Source organism: Pipistrellus hanaki (assembly GCF_964339955.1).
Source record: "Pipistrellus hanaki genome assembly, chromosome: 4".
NCBI classification, from domain to species: Eukaryota; Metazoa; Chordata; class Mammalia; order Chiroptera; family Vespertilionidae; genus Pipistrellus; species Pipistrellus hanaki.
This window is the reverse complement of record NC_140506.1, coordinates 92,978,076-92,994,525: the sequence shown is the minus strand read 5'-3', so window position 1 is coordinate 92,994,525 and position 16,450 is coordinate 92,978,076. Positions and strand designations below refer to the sequence as shown.

The 16,450-nt window shown below is 63.8% G+C and overlaps 3 protein-coding genes across 9 annotated transcripts; 1 reads left to right on the top strand and 2 right to left on the bottom strand.

Annotated features, from left to right (window-relative positions):
• Positions 1–1,223: 1,223 nt before the first annotated feature.
• RPUSD1 (RNA pseudouridine synthase domain containing 1) lies at positions 1,224–4,679 on the bottom strand. Of its 6 annotated transcripts, none has more exons than XM_084880647.1 (6): positions 4,415–4,679; positions 3,738–3,927; positions 3,517–3,640; positions 3,322–3,424; positions 2,880–2,981; positions 1,224–2,374 (listed from the first exon to the last, which is right to left on the bottom strand). In XM_084880647.1, the coding sequence occupies exons 2-6, from the start codon at positions 3,917–3,919 to the stop codon at positions 1,968–1,970; spliced, it is 918 nt and encodes a 305-aa protein (XP_084736773.1). In that variant the 5' UTR covers positions 3,920–3,927; positions 4,415–4,679; the 3' UTR covers positions 1,224–1,967. The 6 variants fall into 6 exon arrangements, with proteins under 6 accessions (XP_084736773.1, XP_084736772.1, XP_084736774.1 ...); XM_084880646.1 differs by having other exon boundaries at positions 4,563–4,675; XM_084880648.1 differs by having other exon boundaries at positions 4,426–4,651.
• Positions 4,680–4,846: 167 nt separating this feature from the next.
• Positions 4,847–13,675, top strand: CHTF18 (chromosome transmission fidelity factor 18). 2 transcript variants are annotated; one of them, XM_084880645.1, is made up of 22 exons: positions 4,847–5,028; positions 5,178–5,348; positions 5,436–5,586; positions 5,765–5,933; positions 6,252–6,344; positions 6,441–6,493; positions 6,616–6,745; positions 7,220–7,429; positions 7,942–8,039; positions 8,275–8,398; positions 8,484–8,635; positions 8,820–8,913; positions 9,349–9,447; positions 9,524–9,654; positions 9,912–10,083; positions 10,920–11,144; positions 11,276–11,425; positions 11,520–11,650; positions 12,244–12,388; positions 12,490–12,621; positions 13,006–13,063; positions 13,137–13,675. In XM_084880645.1, the coding sequence occupies exons 1-22, from the start codon at positions 4,938–4,940 to the stop codon at positions 13,271–13,273; spliced, it is 2,916 nt and encodes a 971-aa protein (XP_084736771.1). In that variant the 5' UTR covers positions 4,847–4,937; the 3' UTR covers positions 13,274–13,675. The 2 variants fall into 2 exon arrangements, with proteins under 2 accessions (XP_084736771.1, XP_084736770.1); XM_084880644.1 differs by having other exon boundaries at positions 5,175–5,348.
• GNG13 (G protein subunit gamma 13) lies at positions 13,605–16,105 on the bottom strand. The gene is made up of 3 exons (XM_084880652.1): positions 15,980–16,105; positions 14,245–14,376; positions 13,605–14,070 (listed from the first exon to the last, which is right to left on the bottom strand). The coding sequence occupies exons 2-3, from the start codon at positions 14,340–14,342 to the stop codon at positions 13,965–13,967; spliced, it is 204 nt and encodes a 67-aa protein (XP_084736778.1). The 5' UTR covers positions 14,343–14,376; positions 15,980–16,105; the 3' UTR covers positions 13,605–13,964.
• Positions 16,106–16,450: the final 345 nt, after the last annotated feature.

Here is a 16,450-nt window from a genome sequence, read left to right as displayed (position 1 = left end):
CTCTACAGTGAGGGATTTGGGGGGACTGGGCTGTCATAGGTGGTGGGGTCTTCTTGCTTCTGGGGAGGGAGACTCCTACAGTTCAGAGTGGGTGGGAGCAGGAAGCAGCCAGTGAGTACAGGAGGCCACCTGCTGGCCTGTCCCCTGCAGGCTAAGCCTCCAGGGCAGCCCCAGGCCCAGGCCAGACAAATAACCATGCAACAGAGCACCTGCCGGGCTGCAGAGCCACGGCCTGCCCGGCTCTTCCCTGCACTCTCTCTCAGTGAGCAGGCCTTGGCTCATGGCACAGCTTCCGTGCACCTTTCAGAGGAAGAAACTCAGGCTCAGAGAGGCTGAGCAACCTGCCTGTGGCCACAGAGCAGCGAGTGGGAAGCATGACCAGACCCGGTGGCCAGGCTGAAAACCAGTGTGTGCTGTCGGGGGCCTGCAGGGGCAGAAGGGGAAAGGTGGGGGGGCAGGGCTCAGCAAGGTGATGTGTCCTGAAGTTGAAGGTTCAGCAAGTGTGAAAACGAGGAAGCAGGTGTGCCGGGATGGGGACTGGGGACGTTATCCCATCGAACCCTGGCCAGTCATGCCGGGCATACCACAGTAGCCACCTGACCGTCTGGGTCACCACTGTGGGCATCCTGTGGGCCCCTCTGGTTTGCTCCAGCCCCTCCTGTTACAGATGAGGGAGCCATCGCAGGGAGCAGGAACTAGCTGGCCTCTGCCGAGACCCTATGGTGGCTGCTTCTGGCTCCATCCCAGCCAAGACCCTGATGTGGTCACAGGTAGGTCCAGCCCATGACAGGACCTGTGTCAACTGGTGAGAGGAGGGGTCTGGCCCAGCTGGGTGCACGGATGTGGCATGTGACCCGATTGGCTGGTGGCCCAGGCAACAGCCCTCCTATGGCATTGACACGTGGAAGGCCCTAAGGCGGTGTGAAGGTGGCCACGGGTAGTGGCTCTATGAGAGGCCCTGGTGAGACTAGTTGGATTCTCCCACGTGTTCAGTCGGGAGGGCCAGGGATCCTCCAGCTTTCCCCCAACCAGGGCAGGAGTGTGCCCGCCGCAGAGGGGTGCAGGTCAGCAGCCAGCACCTCGAGGTCCTGGTTGGGGTCCGGCAGGAGGGCAGGTCCTGGTTGGGGACCGGCAGGAGGGCTTGGGACAGAGGTCTACCTGGTGCAGGAGTCTGGGCTCCTCTGGAACCCCCACATCAGAATTACTCATGGCTGTGCACAGGGTTAGTCACTGAGCCTTTATTCTAAGTCCCGGAGGCCTGTTGCGGCTGGAATGATGGGGCGTGTTGTAGGGGACAGAGGAGGCGGGAGCTGGGCTGCCCTTGCTCCTAGGCTAAGGTCTGATAACCAGGGCTGTGTGGGAGGGCCCCCCCCCCCCCCCCCCCGAGCACTTACATCAGGCCAGAAGGGATGGCCCCAACCCTCCCCACGTGGGATGGCTAGGATGTGGGTGGAGGTGGGAGACCCACGGGCAGAGTTCGGCAGAAGCCAAGGCACAAAGCAGGACCGGCCAGGCGGGGGACCAGTCAGGGTTTGCAGGTGGAGGGGGCTCAGCCAAGCTGGGGTGATGGCAAGAGGGTCTGAACAGAGTAAGGAGCAAGGTGCTCTGGGGTGGACGAGGGGCCCAGCAAGGGCTGGCCCGGGCAACCCCTGGGCATGTCTACAAAACAGGCCCCGGGGGCAAAGCTATGGAGGCAGAAAGGTGCTTGGGGAGGACTGGCAGGTCTTGGTTCCCTTTGGGGGAGGGGGGGTCTGTCCTACCACCCTGAGTTCATCCTCCTTAATTATGGCTGCCTGGCTCCCCCTGCTGGACGTGGGTCCCTCTGCAGGTTTGGCTGCTACAGTTGGGGTGGGGTTTCAGTGCTCTGTGGCTGGGACACCTCGCCTCTGGGTAAGCTTAGGGTTCTGACCCGCAGTCCCCATCCACCTGGCGGTCCCAGTCTTCACCCACACATCAGGCCCACACTCTCAGTTGTCTGGCTCCAGAGTCCACTCTGACAGCCACTGAAGATACGAGGCCCGCTGAGCCTCCGTCTCAGGGGGATGGGGCGGTGGGGGCCGGCCTGGCCTGGGCAGGTGCGTGGAGTGGCCCCCTTCTGCGGGTTCAGGGTCACGGGCAGCCCGCAGCACTTGGATGAGCTGGTTCAGTGGCTGTACCACGGTGTGAGGGCTCCAGCAGGCGTCAAGGGTGGGCACGAACGGGTCTGGCGTGCAGGCCTCCACACACTCCGTCTCCGTGGGAATCCGCAGGTAGAAGGCGTGCAGCATCATGCGGAACGGCTGGTCCTCCTGGCCCGAGGCCTGCCCGTAGGTCAGGTCCCCCACGATGGGGTGGCTGAGGGCGCTGCAGTGCACACGCAGCTGGTGCGTCCGGCCTGTGTGGGGAGGAAGGGCCCGTGAGGCGGGGTGCCATTCCACGATCACCACCCACCGTTCATGCCACTGTCCCCAGCTGCCAACTCAGAGGCACATGCAATAGGCCTTTCTGCTTTCTGCTACAGGTGAGGGCACAAGAACTTAGAAGGGAAGCCCACTTCTGGGGTCACCTCTGGCAAAGGCAGGGCCGGGGTCGCACTCGGTCCCGTGGCGAACTCAGGCCAGCCTTCCCACTGCCATCCAGACCAGCAAGAGCCGCCGGTTGCGGGGTGAAGTGTGTGGGGGAGAATCAGCTTTGTCAGCATTGTTTGGGGTGGCCCCGGACAGGCTACTCTGCCTCTGTACCTCAGTTTCCTTTCCTACCTAAAGGGGACACTGTGGTGCACGGCTTGAGGAGATGCTGACACCAGGCCCACACCATCCCAGGGGGCAGGTCACTGTTTGGGGGGCAGGGGCGGGGCGTGAGGAGCCTGAGGGGCTTCCTGGCCCCGCCCCTGAATGTACCTGTGAGGGGCTGCAGCAGCACTTTGGAGACGGGGTCGCCTGCATAGAGCCCATGTTCTAGAACCACCAGCTCCGTGAGGCTTGGTTTCGGGTTCTCACAGCCTGGGGGGCGAGGGGGGAGGAAAAGAGGCTGTGAGGGTGGACTGGGTCAGCCCCGGGCCTCCGTTCACCTCAGCACAACATCCCCTTAGAGCACATGTGTCAAACACAAGGCCCGCGGGCCAAATCCAGCCCGCCAGGCCTTGCAATGTGGCCCGCACCACGCTGTCATCACTGCACTCCGCTGTCAGTTTATGACATTGTCAGTTTATGACTGTTCAGTAAACCATTCGGCCCGCGATTTAGGCTGGATTTTAGATTTTGGCCCCTTCTCTGATTGAGTTCGACACCCCTACCTTAGAGGAAACAGGTCCCACGGCCCCTGCCTCCTTGCCCACTGTACCCTGGGTGCCCTCGATGCACATGGTGTGGGTCCGACCCTCCGTGCTGTTCCTGCCGATGGCATGGCTGATGGTTATCCGGCTCTCCTGGACGTGCCCCCGGACCTGCGGGTCAGGGGAGCCCACCTGAAACTCAGGGCCTGCCCACGTGGGCTGAGCACCGGCGTCCGCATGCCCCAGGCCTGGCCAGGCCTTACCAGAGCCAGGTAAGCCTTGGTGACCCGCCGCTCCTTGAAGCACCTGTAAGCGCTGCCTGCAGCTGCTTTGTTCAGGGCCACGCAGAGGGCTCCGCTGGTGGAGAAGTCCAGCTGGTGGCAGAACCTGGCTCAGAGCAAAGGGACAGAAGAGGCTGGGAGGGGGGCGGCCCCTTCCCTCCAGTGGAGGCTGCCTCGGGCTCCCTGGCTGCGCCCCCGGGTACCTGAACCCGTAGCAGGTGTCGGGGTCGGCCAGCTCCGGGAAGCGGTGCCGCAGCTGCTTTTGGAGGGTCAGGGTCTCCCTCCACGTCTTGCTATCGATGCGCACGTCCCAGTGCTTGTTCACCACCAGAAAGTCCCGGCTCTGGTACACGATGCACAGGTTCTCCACACTGCCTGGCTCCATGGTGGGGCCTGCAGGGCAAGCATGTGGCTCATAGACAACCCCCCGCTCTCCGGAGCTCTGGGTCTGAAGCCACAAACGCTGAATATCGGGCAAACACATGCACCTACTCTGTGCCTGCATCCACTGGGCTCCTGACTACTCTCACCCCTGAGCCACGTAGGAGAGTGGCAACTGGGATGGAAGTGTGGTCAAGGTGAGGGGAGCCAGTGATGCTTGGACGTGGGGCAGTCCCACAGTCCCGGCCAGACCCAGGCCTTGGGAGAACAGTCTTTCCAGCCCACGCCCACGACCCTTGCCGCCAACACATCCGGAACCTTTTCCTGACAAGGGAGGGGGTCTAGGAGAGGGGCTGCTACGGCCCTCGCATTCGGGGGCGGCACACGTCAGCCGGGTGCAAGGGTGGGGGGGGCGCTGGGTGCAGGGGTGGAATTCACTCTCACCCACCACCCTCCAAGCAGACACCCATTCCCTACCTCCCCTCCGCGAAACCCCTACCTCCTACGTACGATGGCCCAGGGGTTCTGGGTGGATCCCGGCTGTGAGCCCGCCCCCGCTCACTCTGGAACCGACCTGCAGTCGGGCCGCACCGTCCGAATCCCCGATGTCGCTGATCCTCCCCGATCCAGCTCCCGTGTCCCCGCACCTCGCGACCCACCACCCTGGGACTTTTCGTTCGGGCCAAGGAACCACTTCTTTCCAGGTCCGGCCTGCCCGCAGAGCCCCGCCCACGCCCCGGCCACTCCCCGCCCACGCCCCCAGACGGGCAGCCGTGTCGACCAATAGCGAGCTCTTGGAATATGCCTTTCGGCCGCCAAGCCTGGACTCGGCTCCGCCCTGCCTGCGCGCGCAGCCCCGCCCACGCCCGGCTCCGCCTGCCGACCAATGGCTGAGCGCCGCCGGGCACGCCGGCTGTCCATTGGCGGCGCCAGGACGCGGGGGGCGGGAGCGGCGCGCAGCTGGGGCGCGGGAGCTTTGGAACCCACGGCGGCTCCGGCGGGCTCGGCGGGGCCGCGTGGCCATGGAGGACTATGAGCGGGAGCTGCACGGCATCGAGGACGACTTCCACAGCCAGTTTGCGGACGAGCTGGAGGTGCTGGCGGAGCTGGAAGGTGGGCGCGGGCCCGGGCGCGGCCTTGTCACTGGCAGCTGGGCGGGCCCGGCCTGCCCCGGGAGTTGGGGAGGGCTGCTCGGGGATGGGGGCGCGGCGGGGAGGGACGGCTGCCCTGAGGCGGTTGCTGTGCATCTTCCCTCCCAGCAGGGAGAGAGGCTCTGTCACCCTGCAGGGACAGGGTCCGGCCGTCGTTTGAGGAGGCCATTGCTGGAGGGGACGCTGCGGCGCCCTGTTCTCCCGATGGACGCTCAGGGAGCCGCAGGGGTGCCAGGAGGAGGCAGCTGGCCGCCGACGCCGAGAGGGACGGACTCCTCCTCAGTACGTCCATCGTGGAAACCGCAGGGGTGGCAGGCAGGGCGGGGGAAGCACCTTGCTTCTTCCCAGAGTGTGTGTTTGTTTCCCCAGCTCCGAGGGTCAAGCGGCCCAGGCTGGAGGCGGTCAAGAGGCTGAACTTCGGGCAGGATGAGATGGAAGAGCCGCCGCTTCCTGACTCCCCTCCTCGCGACATCACCCCCCCACCCAGTCCGGAGGTCCCCGCTGAGCTGTGGGGCGAGGGGTGTGTGGCTTGCTTGCCTGTCGTAGAGTCTTGGAATCGAAGGGGCTCGTTTTTTCAGACCAGGTCCCAAGGCCTGGGGCTGTGGGCCTGCGGGAGGGTGGGCAGCAGAGGGTGAACCCGGGCTCCTTGCCTCAGGGTGACAGGAAGCAAAGTGCAAGACAGCCTGGTCCTTTCTCAGGACCGCGGACCCTGGTGCTGACCTGGGGCTCAAACTGGCCTCCCCGGCCCCTCGCAACCCGGTCCTGAGGCGACCCCCTGTCCTGGAGGACTACGTCAACGTGACCTCCACGGGCGGAGACCGGGCCTTTCTGGTGCTGCGGGCTGACCCCGTGGGCACTGGGGTGCAGGTGGGTGCTGGTGGCCATGGGGGCGGGGGGGTCTAGGCTGGTCACAGCCTCCCTGAGGGGTTGGCAGGCTTGGCACAGCCCAGGAAATCATATCCATAGCAGGGCTCTTCTCTTTCCCTTCTTCCCCCTCTGCTTTTCTGCTCCCTCCTGGAGCTGCCCCCTTCCTAGTGGCTTTTCCTCTTCCAGTCCTTAGAGAGGGGCTCCTCCATCCCTAGGCCTGCTGGTGCCTGGGGATGCACCCAGGCCTCTGAGCACTGTTGGGAGGGGGTCGTGGGTAACCGGTGTCTGGAGGTGACTGCTGCTCTCTCTCCCCCACAGAGCCCTTCCTTGGACACCCACTGGCGTGGCCGGGGCCGCCTGGACCTGCTGGGCGTGCCTTTCGCTTCTCTGAAGGAGCAGGTTGACAGTGAGGTGGGGTCTGCTGGGGTTGCTGGGAGGAGAGGGGCAGCTCTGGGGCGGGCGGCTGGCTGTCGGAGCCGTCCTGATCCCATCCCCTGTTGTGCACAGCGGCGGCAGCGATTGCTCGAAGAGGCCCAGCGGCTCTCAGACACACTGCACAGGTGCTGTGGTGGCCCTTTTGCTCCTGGAACCTTCTTGAACTGCTGACCCCCAGCCTGCATTCCGGGCGGGGAGCAATCCCTGCTGGGGTGAAGGCCGGCGGCTCAGGCACAATGCTCTTCAGCCTCAGGACGGAGGAGACGGAGGGGGAGGCCCCGGAGGAGGTGCCGGCCGACCGCCAGGAAGACGCGCAGCACAGCCTCTGGGTGGACGAGTTTGCGCCCCGGCACTACACGGAGCTGCTCAGTGACGACGTGAGGCCTCGCACCTGCTCAGTGTGCCTGGCTCTTTTGTTGCCAGGAGGAGGGGGGATTCAGGGCCCAGCAAGTAACGTGTCACCAGCCCACAGCCCTGTTGGAAGGGAAAGCAGGGCTCTGGTGTGCCTTGCTGAGTTGTAGATGGGGAAACTGAGGCAATATCGAACCAGCATGCTGCTGGTCACCTCTGATGTGGGCTGAGGATCCAGAGCACCCCGTGTCTGTAGCCTTTGTGTCCTTTCTTCTCAGCAACTGATGCCCCTGGGTGGGGTGCCCCTGGGGCTCCTGGGGGGTCAGGGCCAGGGCATGGGAATGGAGGCCCCTGTCTGAGCCTCAGTCTGCCGCTCACCAGTAGGATGAGTGGGGGTCACCTGTTCCTCAGCCTCAGCATCCCTGTGTGTCCTCAGACAGCACGAGGGGAGGACTGGGAGTCACTGGTGGTCCTCCCAGGCAATACCTCCCTCCCCACAGTTCACCAACCGCTGCCTCCTCAAGTGGCTGAAGCTGTGGGACCTGGTGGTGTTCGGCCGCGAGAGGCCGGCCCGGAAGCCCAGGCCGGGTGTGGAGCCGGCCCGGGCTGGCAAGGAGGCCCCCGCTTCCGGCAAGTGGAAGAGCCACGAGCAGGTGCTGGAGGAGATGCTGGAGGCCGAGCTGGACCTGAGCCGGCGGCCCCGGCAGAAGGTGAGCCCCCCTCTGTGCCCTGCATGTGTCTCTGAGCCCAGGTTACACTCACTGGCTGTGCCTTGTTCCCCTGGGGACCACAAGGCATGCGCAGTGTGCTCCTCAGCATGGTGAGGGCATGATGCCGTGTTGGTTTGGGGGTCAGTGATGGGAATGGGAGTTGGATGAGCTAATGACTTAGGTAAGGTCGGTGTCCCTTAAAGGGCCCAGTACCTCCCGAAGGATATTGTGGCAGACAGTGAGTGGTTTTGAGGGGTCAGTCATGTCAGTATCGGCCGTGGTGCTGTCAGGTCTCCCCATCACTGTCTTTATTCAGGGTTATCTCTCGTTCCGAAGTGCTCGTTCTGAGCATGGGCATGCTGGGGTTCTCACTGGATGGCCAGGTGGGTGTGGGGTGTTATGGACCTTTCCTGGCACCAAGCCTCATGGCACAGGATTAGCAGCCTTGGTGGTTGGGCCAGATGCTCCCCAACATGGTGCAGGTTGCAGCCTGTCTTATGTCTTGGTTGCAGGTAGCGTTGCTATGCGGACCCCCTGGGCTGGGCAAGACCACTCTGGCCCACGTGATCACAAGGCATGCTGGGTACTGTGTGGTGGAAATGAATGCAAGGTGAGTGGGAGGGAAGGCCTGGCCTCTGGGCCTGCTGTCTGTCCTGATATGTCTGGTGGAATCTGGGACGCTGGGTCCTGGGGGCATTGGGATTTGGAGCAGTCATGTCGCAGGGTAGCCTCGAGGTGGAAGTGTAGCAGCTTGGCCCTGGGAGACCTTCCTGCCGGGACACTGGCTGCTGCCCTGGCCGAGGCCACCGCTGCCCTGACGGCCCCTCCCTGCTTTACGGTTGCAGTGACGACCGCAGTCCCGAGGCCTTCCGCACGCACATCGAGGCGGCCACGCAGATGGAGTCGGTGCTGGGCATTGGCGGGAAGCCCAACTGCCTGGTCATCGATGAGATTGATGGGGCCCCCACGGTGGGCCTCCTGGGTGCCTGGCCAGTGGGTGGGCGGGCGGGCAGTCTGGGCTGTCGCTCACCCCACCCCCTGCATGTCCCCCCAGGCTGCCATCAACGTGCTCCTCAGCATCATTGACCGCAAGGGCCCGAAGGAGGCAGAGCCGGGGGGCCGGGCCGTGTTGGCGGGTGAGGGGCGGCGGCCGCGGGCAGAGGGGGGTCTCCTGATGAGGCCAGTCATCTGCATCTGTAACGACCAGTGAGTAGGGTGGGGCAGGGTTTTGAAGGTGAGGGCCTGAGGGTGCTCCACCGGGCGGGGTCCACAGGAGGGCTGAGGGCCCCGGGCCCCTGAGATGGCACATGCTAGCCCCACCTGGCCACCCAGTGGGTGTGAGGCTGGGATTTGGATGAGGGTTCCCCCCACACCCTGTGCCCACCTGCAGGTTCGCGCCCTCCCTGCGGCAGCTGAAGCAGCAGGCTTTCCTGCTCCACTTTCCACCCACGCTACCCTCCAGACTCGTCCAGCGGCTGCAGGAGGTCAGGGGGGTGTGGAGGAGGAGGAGGAGGAGGTGGAGGTGGAGGTGGAGGTGGAGGAGGAGGTGGAGGAGGAGGTGGAGGAGGAGGTGGAGGAGGAGGAGGCTGGGGCTGCCTGGCTGACGACAGGGTGGGGGGACTCCTGTCACGGTCTCACCTTCCCCTCCTCATCTCTCTACACCCCTCCCCCCTGCCATCCAGGGCCCTACCCCCTCTGCTGTTGCCACTCCCTTCTCCCCATCCCAGGTCCGGGGTGAGGGTGACTGGATCACTTTGCTCTCTGGTGGTGGGTGGTCCCTAGCGGGGACCGACTTGTCTCCAGTACCTATAGTTTTTGTCTCCTGTAGGATGAGAGCAGCTACTCACTTGTTTCTAGGGAGGAGGTGCCTACAGGGTGGAGCTCTGAGGGGGTGGTACCCATGCTCTTGCCTCCTGCAGATCTCCCTGCGGCAGGGCCTGCAGGCTGACCCGGGCGCCCTGGCAGCCCTCTGTGAGAAGACAGACAATGACATCCGAGCCTGCATCAACACCCTGCAGGTGGGCGGGGAGGAAGCTGGCTGTGGGGGGTGGCACAGGGGGCAGCCACCTCTCAACCCCTGCACCCTGTGTCCAGTTCCTGCACGGGCGAGGCCAGCGGGAGCTGAGTGTCCAGGCTGTGCAGACCACACGAGTCGGCCTCAAGGACCAGCGCAGGGGGCTCTTCTCCGTGTGGCAGGAGGTCTTTCAGCTGCCCCGGGCCCAGAGGTAGGTGGGTGGCAGAAAGAGGGCGGGCCAGGCTCAGCCTGGACATCCGTGGTGCCCCAGCCCCGGACAGAAACCCTGTGTGTGCAGCCGGCCCCTCCCTTTGCCAACAGAAACCAAGGCTGCTTGGGCCCTGCTTTCAAGGCTGTGCCTCAGCCTCCCTCAGCGCCGCCTCCTTGGGGCGGCCTCGAGGCAGGAGGGTGCTGCCACCGGGAATAAAGTGGGTGGGGGCTCCATCCAGCTTCAGCAACCCTCCGCAGGCGACGTGTGGGCCAGGACCCAACCCTGCCTGCCCGCACGCTCCTGCTGGGTGATGGGCCCGTGGGGCTGGGGCCCCAGGCCGCCGAGGCGCCCCTGACCATGGCCGCACAGCGCTTCTACCACATCCTGCATGTGGCTGCCTCCTCGGGCGAGCACGAGAAGGTAGTCCAGGTAACTACACTCTACCTGAACCTTTTTTCCAGGGCGCCGGGGTGGGGTGTTCCCTGGTCCCCTGACAACGAACAGGAGACAGTTCGGATAGCGCCAAGCTCTAGAAGCAGCAGGTGGGATGGGAAGGAGGTGGGGCAGACAGGGCATCAGAGAAGCCTCGGGATCTGAGCAGCACCGAGGGCCGGAGGAGAGGCTGGCTGGTGCTGGGAGGGGGGTGGCTGCCAGCATGGCAGTGGGCTGGGTGTCGGGAAGGGGGTCGTTTTGATTGATGGGGTCACCGGCTATCAGGTGGGAACCACTGTGCAGTATGGCAGCAGCTGGGAGCCTGTCCAGGCTGGAGGGGGGCTTGGTTCTGGACATGAGCTGTGGGAATGGGGTGCGATTAGAGAGCAGGTAGGGATTTTGGCCTGAGCAGGTGGCAGAGATGCACCCCCAACCTTGAAAGCCCGGCCTAAGCCTCCTCCCTAACTAAGCCTCTTTGGGTTCATGGTTAGGGATCCACGCAAATCCAGAAGCCCCTGGCTGCAGAGGGCAGAGCAAGTGCAGAGGGGATGGGACGTCTGCATAGGAGGAGGGTGTGGGCTCTGCCCATTCTGGTGGGCAGACTCCCTCCAGGGAGGGGTGGAGGGGGGTTCTTTCCTGCACATCCCAGGATCTTGGTCAGACCAGAGTGGGGACAGCAGATGGGCCTTCCTGGCACCCTGTCAGGGCCATGTGGCCACTCACTGGTGCTCGGTGCTATCCTGAGTCCCCTGACTTGGCAATGAAGGGTCCCTTGTGCTGTGGGGGAGGGGGGCGGGCATGATGCTGGAGGGACTCAAACCCGCTACTCACAGGGCCTGTTTGACAACTTCCTGCGGCTGCGGCTGCGGGACTCCAGCCTGGGCTCCGTGTGTACAGCCCTTGACTGGCTAGCCTTTGAGGACACGCTGGGCCAGGCCGCCTACCACAGCCAGAGCTTCCAGTTGCTGCGCTACCAGCCCTTCCTGCTTGTGGCCTTCCACTTGCTGTTCGCCTCCAGCCATGTGCCTAGGATCGCCTTCCCGAATAGCCAGCAGGAGGTGTGCCCTGCACCCTGCCCCTTGCCCCTTGCCCCTTACCCTTTGCCTCTTACCCTTTGCCCCTGTCTCAGCCGGGCCTGGGATCCTAGGGGGTCCTGGCTGACCTGATTCTGGTTTACCCTCCACCCCAGGCCCAGAACCGGACAAATCAGGTGCAGAACCTGATCCAGACACTGGTATCAGGTATTGCTCCGGCCACTCGCAACCAAACAGCGCCCTCGGCCCTCGTCCTGGACACCCTCTGCCTGCTGCTGGACATCCTCGTGCCGAAGCTCCGCCCTGTGAGTGCCTCCCCCAGAAGGAGGGTGCGGCTTCCGGCTGGACTGGGTTCCTGGCTGTGCTCCGTGTTCCTACCCGTTGCCTGCCTGCCCGCAGGTGAGCACGCAGCTGTACAGCGCCCGTGAGAAGCTGCAGCTGAGCAGCCTTGTGGGCACCATGCTTGCCTACAGCCTGACCTACCGCCAGGAGCGCACGCCCGACGGGCAGTATGTCTACAGGCTGGAGCCGTGAGTCTGCAGCACCTGGAATGAGGGTAGTGGGGGGCTGGGCCGGGAGTGGAAAAGCATGGCCTTGGTGAGGCGTGTGAGCCTCAGTTTCCCCATTTGTCAGAGGTTGGCGGGAGTGTCGGTTCTAGCTCAGCTCCTGCCCACAGTGACTGTGAAGTGGGCCCCAGGTTGGGCAGAGATAGCCCAGGACCTGAGGCTTTTACTGCAGACCCTCTGTCCCAGTGGTCCCCGAACCCCACCAGCGGGTCCTCAGCTCCCTAGGGCTGTCCCCTGTCCTGCGATGGCTGTGGGGATGGAGCGCGGTCCTAGGGTCCTGCTGCCCAGTCAGGGCCTCAGTGTCCGGGAGGCAGGTGTTTCTCTGTGCTGATGGCAAGGAGGCAGTAATGGCGGTTTCTGAGCACAGACCCCACCCTGAGCCCCAGCCCTGCCATGTCTCGTTCCCTCCCTTTGTAGCCCTAGGGAGGCCCCTGTCCTGCAGCTTTCTCGTTCTGGCATCTGGAGTCATTGTGGTCGGGGGGGTGCCCCTGCTGCTGTCACCACTGAGCAGGTGCCTGGCTGTCTTGCACCCTCCCCCCGCCCCCTGCCCCAAGCAGGAACCTGGAGGAGGTCTGCCGCTTCCCTGAGCTGCCTGCCCGAAAGCCCCTCACCTACCAGGCCAAGCAGCTTATTGCCCGTGAGATCGAAGTGGAGAAGATGCGGCGGGCAGAGGCCTTGGCCCGGGATGGGGACAGCTCCCAGGTGAGCCCACCTCTGGCTTGGGGCAGAGCAGGGCCTCAGGATGGATACTGCCCTTGGAACGGCCCTGCCCAGTCCGCTCTCATCGCATCCACGTCCTGCAGGTGGATGGCAGTCCCTCCAAGGCCAAGGGCCCGCAGGGGACTACTGGGGGGAAAGGGGCACAGCCACCCACCCCACGCAGTCACGAGCAGCGGCTGGAGAGCATCCTGAAGAGAGCAGCCCTGGAGGACCAGGTTTGGGGGCTGAAAGGGGGCACGGGGGTCAGCTGTGTTACCTGGTACAGGCTGGTTCTAAGCTCTGAGGGACCCCCCTAAACATCCAGTTCCCTGCTGCTCAGCAGGGTAGGGCTTCACCTGGGCTGTTTCCCACTTGGGCAGGAGGCTGGGTTCTGTTGGCACCTCCTGCCCTGGCCCCGATGGATGGTAAGGGGCAGAGGGGACACTTGCTGAGTAGGTCAGTGCAGGATGAGGGGAGCGGGCTGGGAGAGGTGCCTACTCCTCAGCTGTGGGCCGTGGTTCAGAGGTGCCATGACCCATCCTCCTGGGGAGAGCTTCCCTCATGGCAGGGGGTGTCCTGGATGTGTCTGTCCCCATGAGTCTGACCACCACCCTCTGCAGACCGAGAGGGATTTCTTCGGCCGCGTGGTCATCAGGAGAGCAGCAGCCCCGAGCGCAGGTGTGCGTGGGTGTGGGAGCTGTGGAGGGAGGGGCTGGGGTTGGGCAGAGGATCAACCCTGTGGTCCCCACAGAGGACACGGCCCCTGAGACTGACGCGGTTGAGCAGCGCATGGGCACGGCGGTGGGCAGGAGCGACGTCTGGTTCCGCTTCAAGGAGGGCGTCTCCAACGCTGTGCGACGCAGCCTGCACATCCGGGACCTGCTGTAGCCGGTCACAGACCCCAGGCCATGCCACCTGCTGTAGCTGGTCACAGACCCCAGGCCATGCCAGAGGCTCGCCCCACTCCTCCGCGGTGCCCAGATCCCTGCTGGACGCAACCTGCACATCTGGGACCTGCTGTAGCCAGTCACAGGACACCTGGTTATGCCAGAGGCTCGCCCCACTCCTCCGCGGTGCCCAGGACCCTGCTGGATGCTCTGTTTTACACCGGATGCCCCAGAATCCACACCGGATACCCGTGTTCATGACTGACACCCAGGCCTACACCAGCACCCCAAGGTCATGCTGGATGGCCCCAGGTCCACACTGGACACCATGGTGGTGCTTCCTGTTATTTTTTATTTCCATTTTGAGAGTACATTTATTAAAGCTGGGGACAGTGACAAGGAATGGCTTAGGACTCGCGCAGCAGCAGAAGGGAGGGAGCCCAGGCAGGACTGCTTGGCTCACAGAACTAAGTGACAGAAGTGAGCCAAGGCCCAGCTGCTGCCAGCTCACTGCAAAGTCCGGGAAAAGGGGGCCTTGGGGACAGGTTCAGGGGTCAACCCCTGGCCGTTGTTCCCTGGCTGCGAGTCTCCTGGGGCCCCTTAGATTAGGAGAAGGAGGGGGAGGGGAAGGCTATACAACTCACACCTTCACAGAGCTGTCCTCTCAAAGGCATGAGCCCGGGGCTGTGGGGTCACAGGATGGCACACTTGCCTTTCTCCACCCACGGGTTGTTCTTCATGAGGTCAGGGTTCAGGAAGGGGTCTTTGGGGATCCCATCCTCGATCCACTTGAGTAGCCTGTGGGTGGGGAGAATGGGGTGAGCAGTGGGCACCTTGTCCCTCACGTGCTGCCCAGTGTTACATGTGAGGGTCTGAGCTTAAGTAAATGAGCACAGGGCAGGGAAATGAGGTGCAAATCAATAGCTGGCCCTGGGTGGGGTGAGGCTGAGGCTCAGGGTCCTGGGCACTCACTCAGGGATGCTCTTGGATGACATCTCCCTTTTGAAGGCCAGCTGGTACTTGAGGCTCTCCACCTCCTTCTTCATCTGGGGCACGTCCCACTCCTCCATGCCTTCGGGGGCTTCGGAAGTCGCCAGCCTGGAGCTGGAGGACACGAAGAGGCAATAGAGATTCCAGCCTGCAACGGCCCCCAGATGGTCCCTCCCGCCGATGAGACCCCTACACGAAAGGAGGGACCCTGTCCTTGCACACTGACAACCCACTGCCGGGGGAGGTGCACCACCAGCCCCACATGCTTCCCCAGACCCACAGGGCAGTGCTGGGGTGCAGGGCTGGATCTGAGGCTCCACTAATGAGGTTCCAGGAGATGCCCTGCCCCAGGGGCTAATTAACCGCAGAGAAACTTTCCACCCTTAGCTCTGTCCCCACCCAATCAGCCTCACCACGGCTGGGCCTCTGGGTCGGAGACATGGGGCACTGTCCCTGCTGGGAGATAGCAGGACTGACACACCCCAGACAGGTTCCCAAGAGCCCACACCAACCCTGCCTCCTGTGAGGCCTGCTTCCCACTGCTGGTTGTGGAGGTGTATGCAAAGAGGTGTAACCTTTGCATGGACAAAGCCCCCATCGGGGCCACATGAATCCTGAGGCTGGAGGATTTGACTGCATTTTGCATCTCTGGCTGGGGGTTGGGGTGCCGGGGATCTTGGAGGTCAGAGGCTGTCCAGTAGGTCAGGACTCAGAACAGCTGCCCCCTCCTGCTGCCCAGTGTCTCCCCTGGAACTTCACAAACATCGTGGCCCAGTTTCTGCTTGTGAACCAACTGGCAGCCTCTCAGGAGATCCGGCAGTTGGGGACACATGAGGGCAGGTTGCTCTGTAAGTCCCCCACCCAGTTCACTCCAGGGGCCCAGGGAGTCCCTTGTTGCCCCTACTCCTTCCACTCCCGCCCTCACTGAGGCTAGGAGACAAGGGACTGGCTTTCTTAACTTGGGGCAGGTGGGCAAGTGGTCCGCAGGCTGACAGAAGTATGACCCTGTGGCCTCAGGCTATCTCCCTGGAGACTGTGTGTGTGTGTGTGTGTGTGTGTGTGTGTGTGTGTGTGTGTGTCAGTGGGAGGGGATGGGTTCTGGTCATTGTGGTTGGGGAGTGCACAGACTGGGAGGGGGTTCTGGGGTGGTCAGTCAGGAGTGAGAATGAGAGCCCAGGGGAGCAGGGTATCTGAGAGACAATCAGGGTATCTGAGGGGGTTTGCAGGCTCCTCTCCCAGAGACCCCAAATTCCAGCACCCCTACCCCCCACAGCAGGCTCTCACACAGACAGAAATGGGGGCATCCCCACTGTGGAACTGCAGTGGCCCTGTCCACAGCCCGCTCCAACTGGCCCTCCCTGTGAGAAGCCGCTACTGAGCCCGGCCTCAGTCCCAAACACTGCCCACCCCACAGCCCGCCCCGCCTCCAGCACAGTGCTTGGTGGGCACTGCGGGGCAGCGAGCCTGGTGCACGGAGGGAACTGGCTCCCCTGCCTGTAGGCTGCTCTGCCCCACCCCCTGCAGACAGGGGTCTCCCCCACCAGGCCTGGTCCATTGGGACACTCAGGGCAGCCATCCTCCACTGGAAGACAGGCAGGCAGGGCCATCTCGTCTCTGCCTAGGTCTGTCCAGGTCAGCCCACTGGGACACGGCCAAGTCCCAGAGCCCTGGGCTTCCGTTCCCTGCTCAGCCTCAGGGACCAGTTCGTCAGACTCACCTTGGGTGGTGACGGCGAGGGAGAAGTGATGCGAGGGCTGAGTGATGACAAAGTGACTGAAGACTGAGTGATGGGCGAGTGAGCCTGGCACACGGGCAGGCAGAGCCCAGCAGGTGCCCGCCCACTGCTGCCACCTGGGGCCAGTCCCTGGCCCCGCCCCTATCCACCCGCCCTCCTCAGCTCTGAGCTGGCCCTGGGGACTCGGCCTAGCCTGGCCAGCCTCCAGGGGTGGGGGATGCAGTTCCAGGTCGGCTTTGGTCCTCGGTGATGAAGTTCTGGGCAGACGCCGTCAGGACCGAGGCTGCACCCCTTCTCTGACAACGCCCTGGGTGTGCCCCTGGGCCTGCTGCTCTGCTCCACTCGGGGAGGTTGTGTCCCCAAGGTCATTGGGTGATGCAGGTGCCAGGCTGCATCCTGGGTGGGCCCCCAGGTAGCAGGACCCAGCTCCCTAATCGGTCCTTAAGGAGGCCA

What these genes read in the sequence shown, in the direction of transcription:
- CHTF18 (XM_084880644.1), top strand. Translation starts at nt 4,938, where the DNA reads ATGGAGGACTATGAGCGGGAGCTGCACGGCATCGAGGACGACTTCCAC. An exon ending in GCTGAGCTGTGGGGCGAGGG is followed by an intron (nt 5,587 to 5,764) that starts GTGTGTGGCTTG and finishes GTCCTTTCTCAG; the next exon opens with GACCGCGGACCCTGGTGCTG. An exon ending in GCCGGCGGCCCCGGCAGAAG is followed by an intron (nt 7,430 to 7,941) that starts GTGAGCCCCCCT and finishes TCTTGGTTGCAG; the next exon opens with GTAGCGTTGCTATGCGGACC.
- RPUSD1 (XM_084880647.1), bottom strand. Translation starts at nt 3,919, where the DNA reads ATGGAGCCAGGCAGTGTGGAGAACCTGTGCATCGTGTACCAGAGCCGG. An exon ending in GACACCTGCTACGGGTTCAG is followed by an intron (nt 3,641 to 3,737) that starts GTACCCGGGGGC and finishes GCTCTGAGCCAG; the next exon opens with GTTCTGCCACCAGCTGGACT. An exon ending in CCAAGGCTTACCTGGCTCTG is followed by an intron (nt 3,425 to 3,516) that starts GTAAGGCCTGGC and finishes CCTGACCCGCAG; the next exon opens with GTCCGGGGGCACGTCCAGGA.
- GNG13 (XM_084880652.1), bottom strand. Translation starts at nt 14,342, where the DNA reads ATGGAGGAGTGGGACGTGCCCCAGATGAAGAAGGAGGTGGAGAGCCTC. An exon ending in TCATCCAAGAGCATCCCTGA is followed by an intron (nt 14,071 to 14,244) that starts GTGAGTGCCCAG and finishes CCCCACCCACAG; the next exon opens with GCTACTCAAGTGGATCGAGG.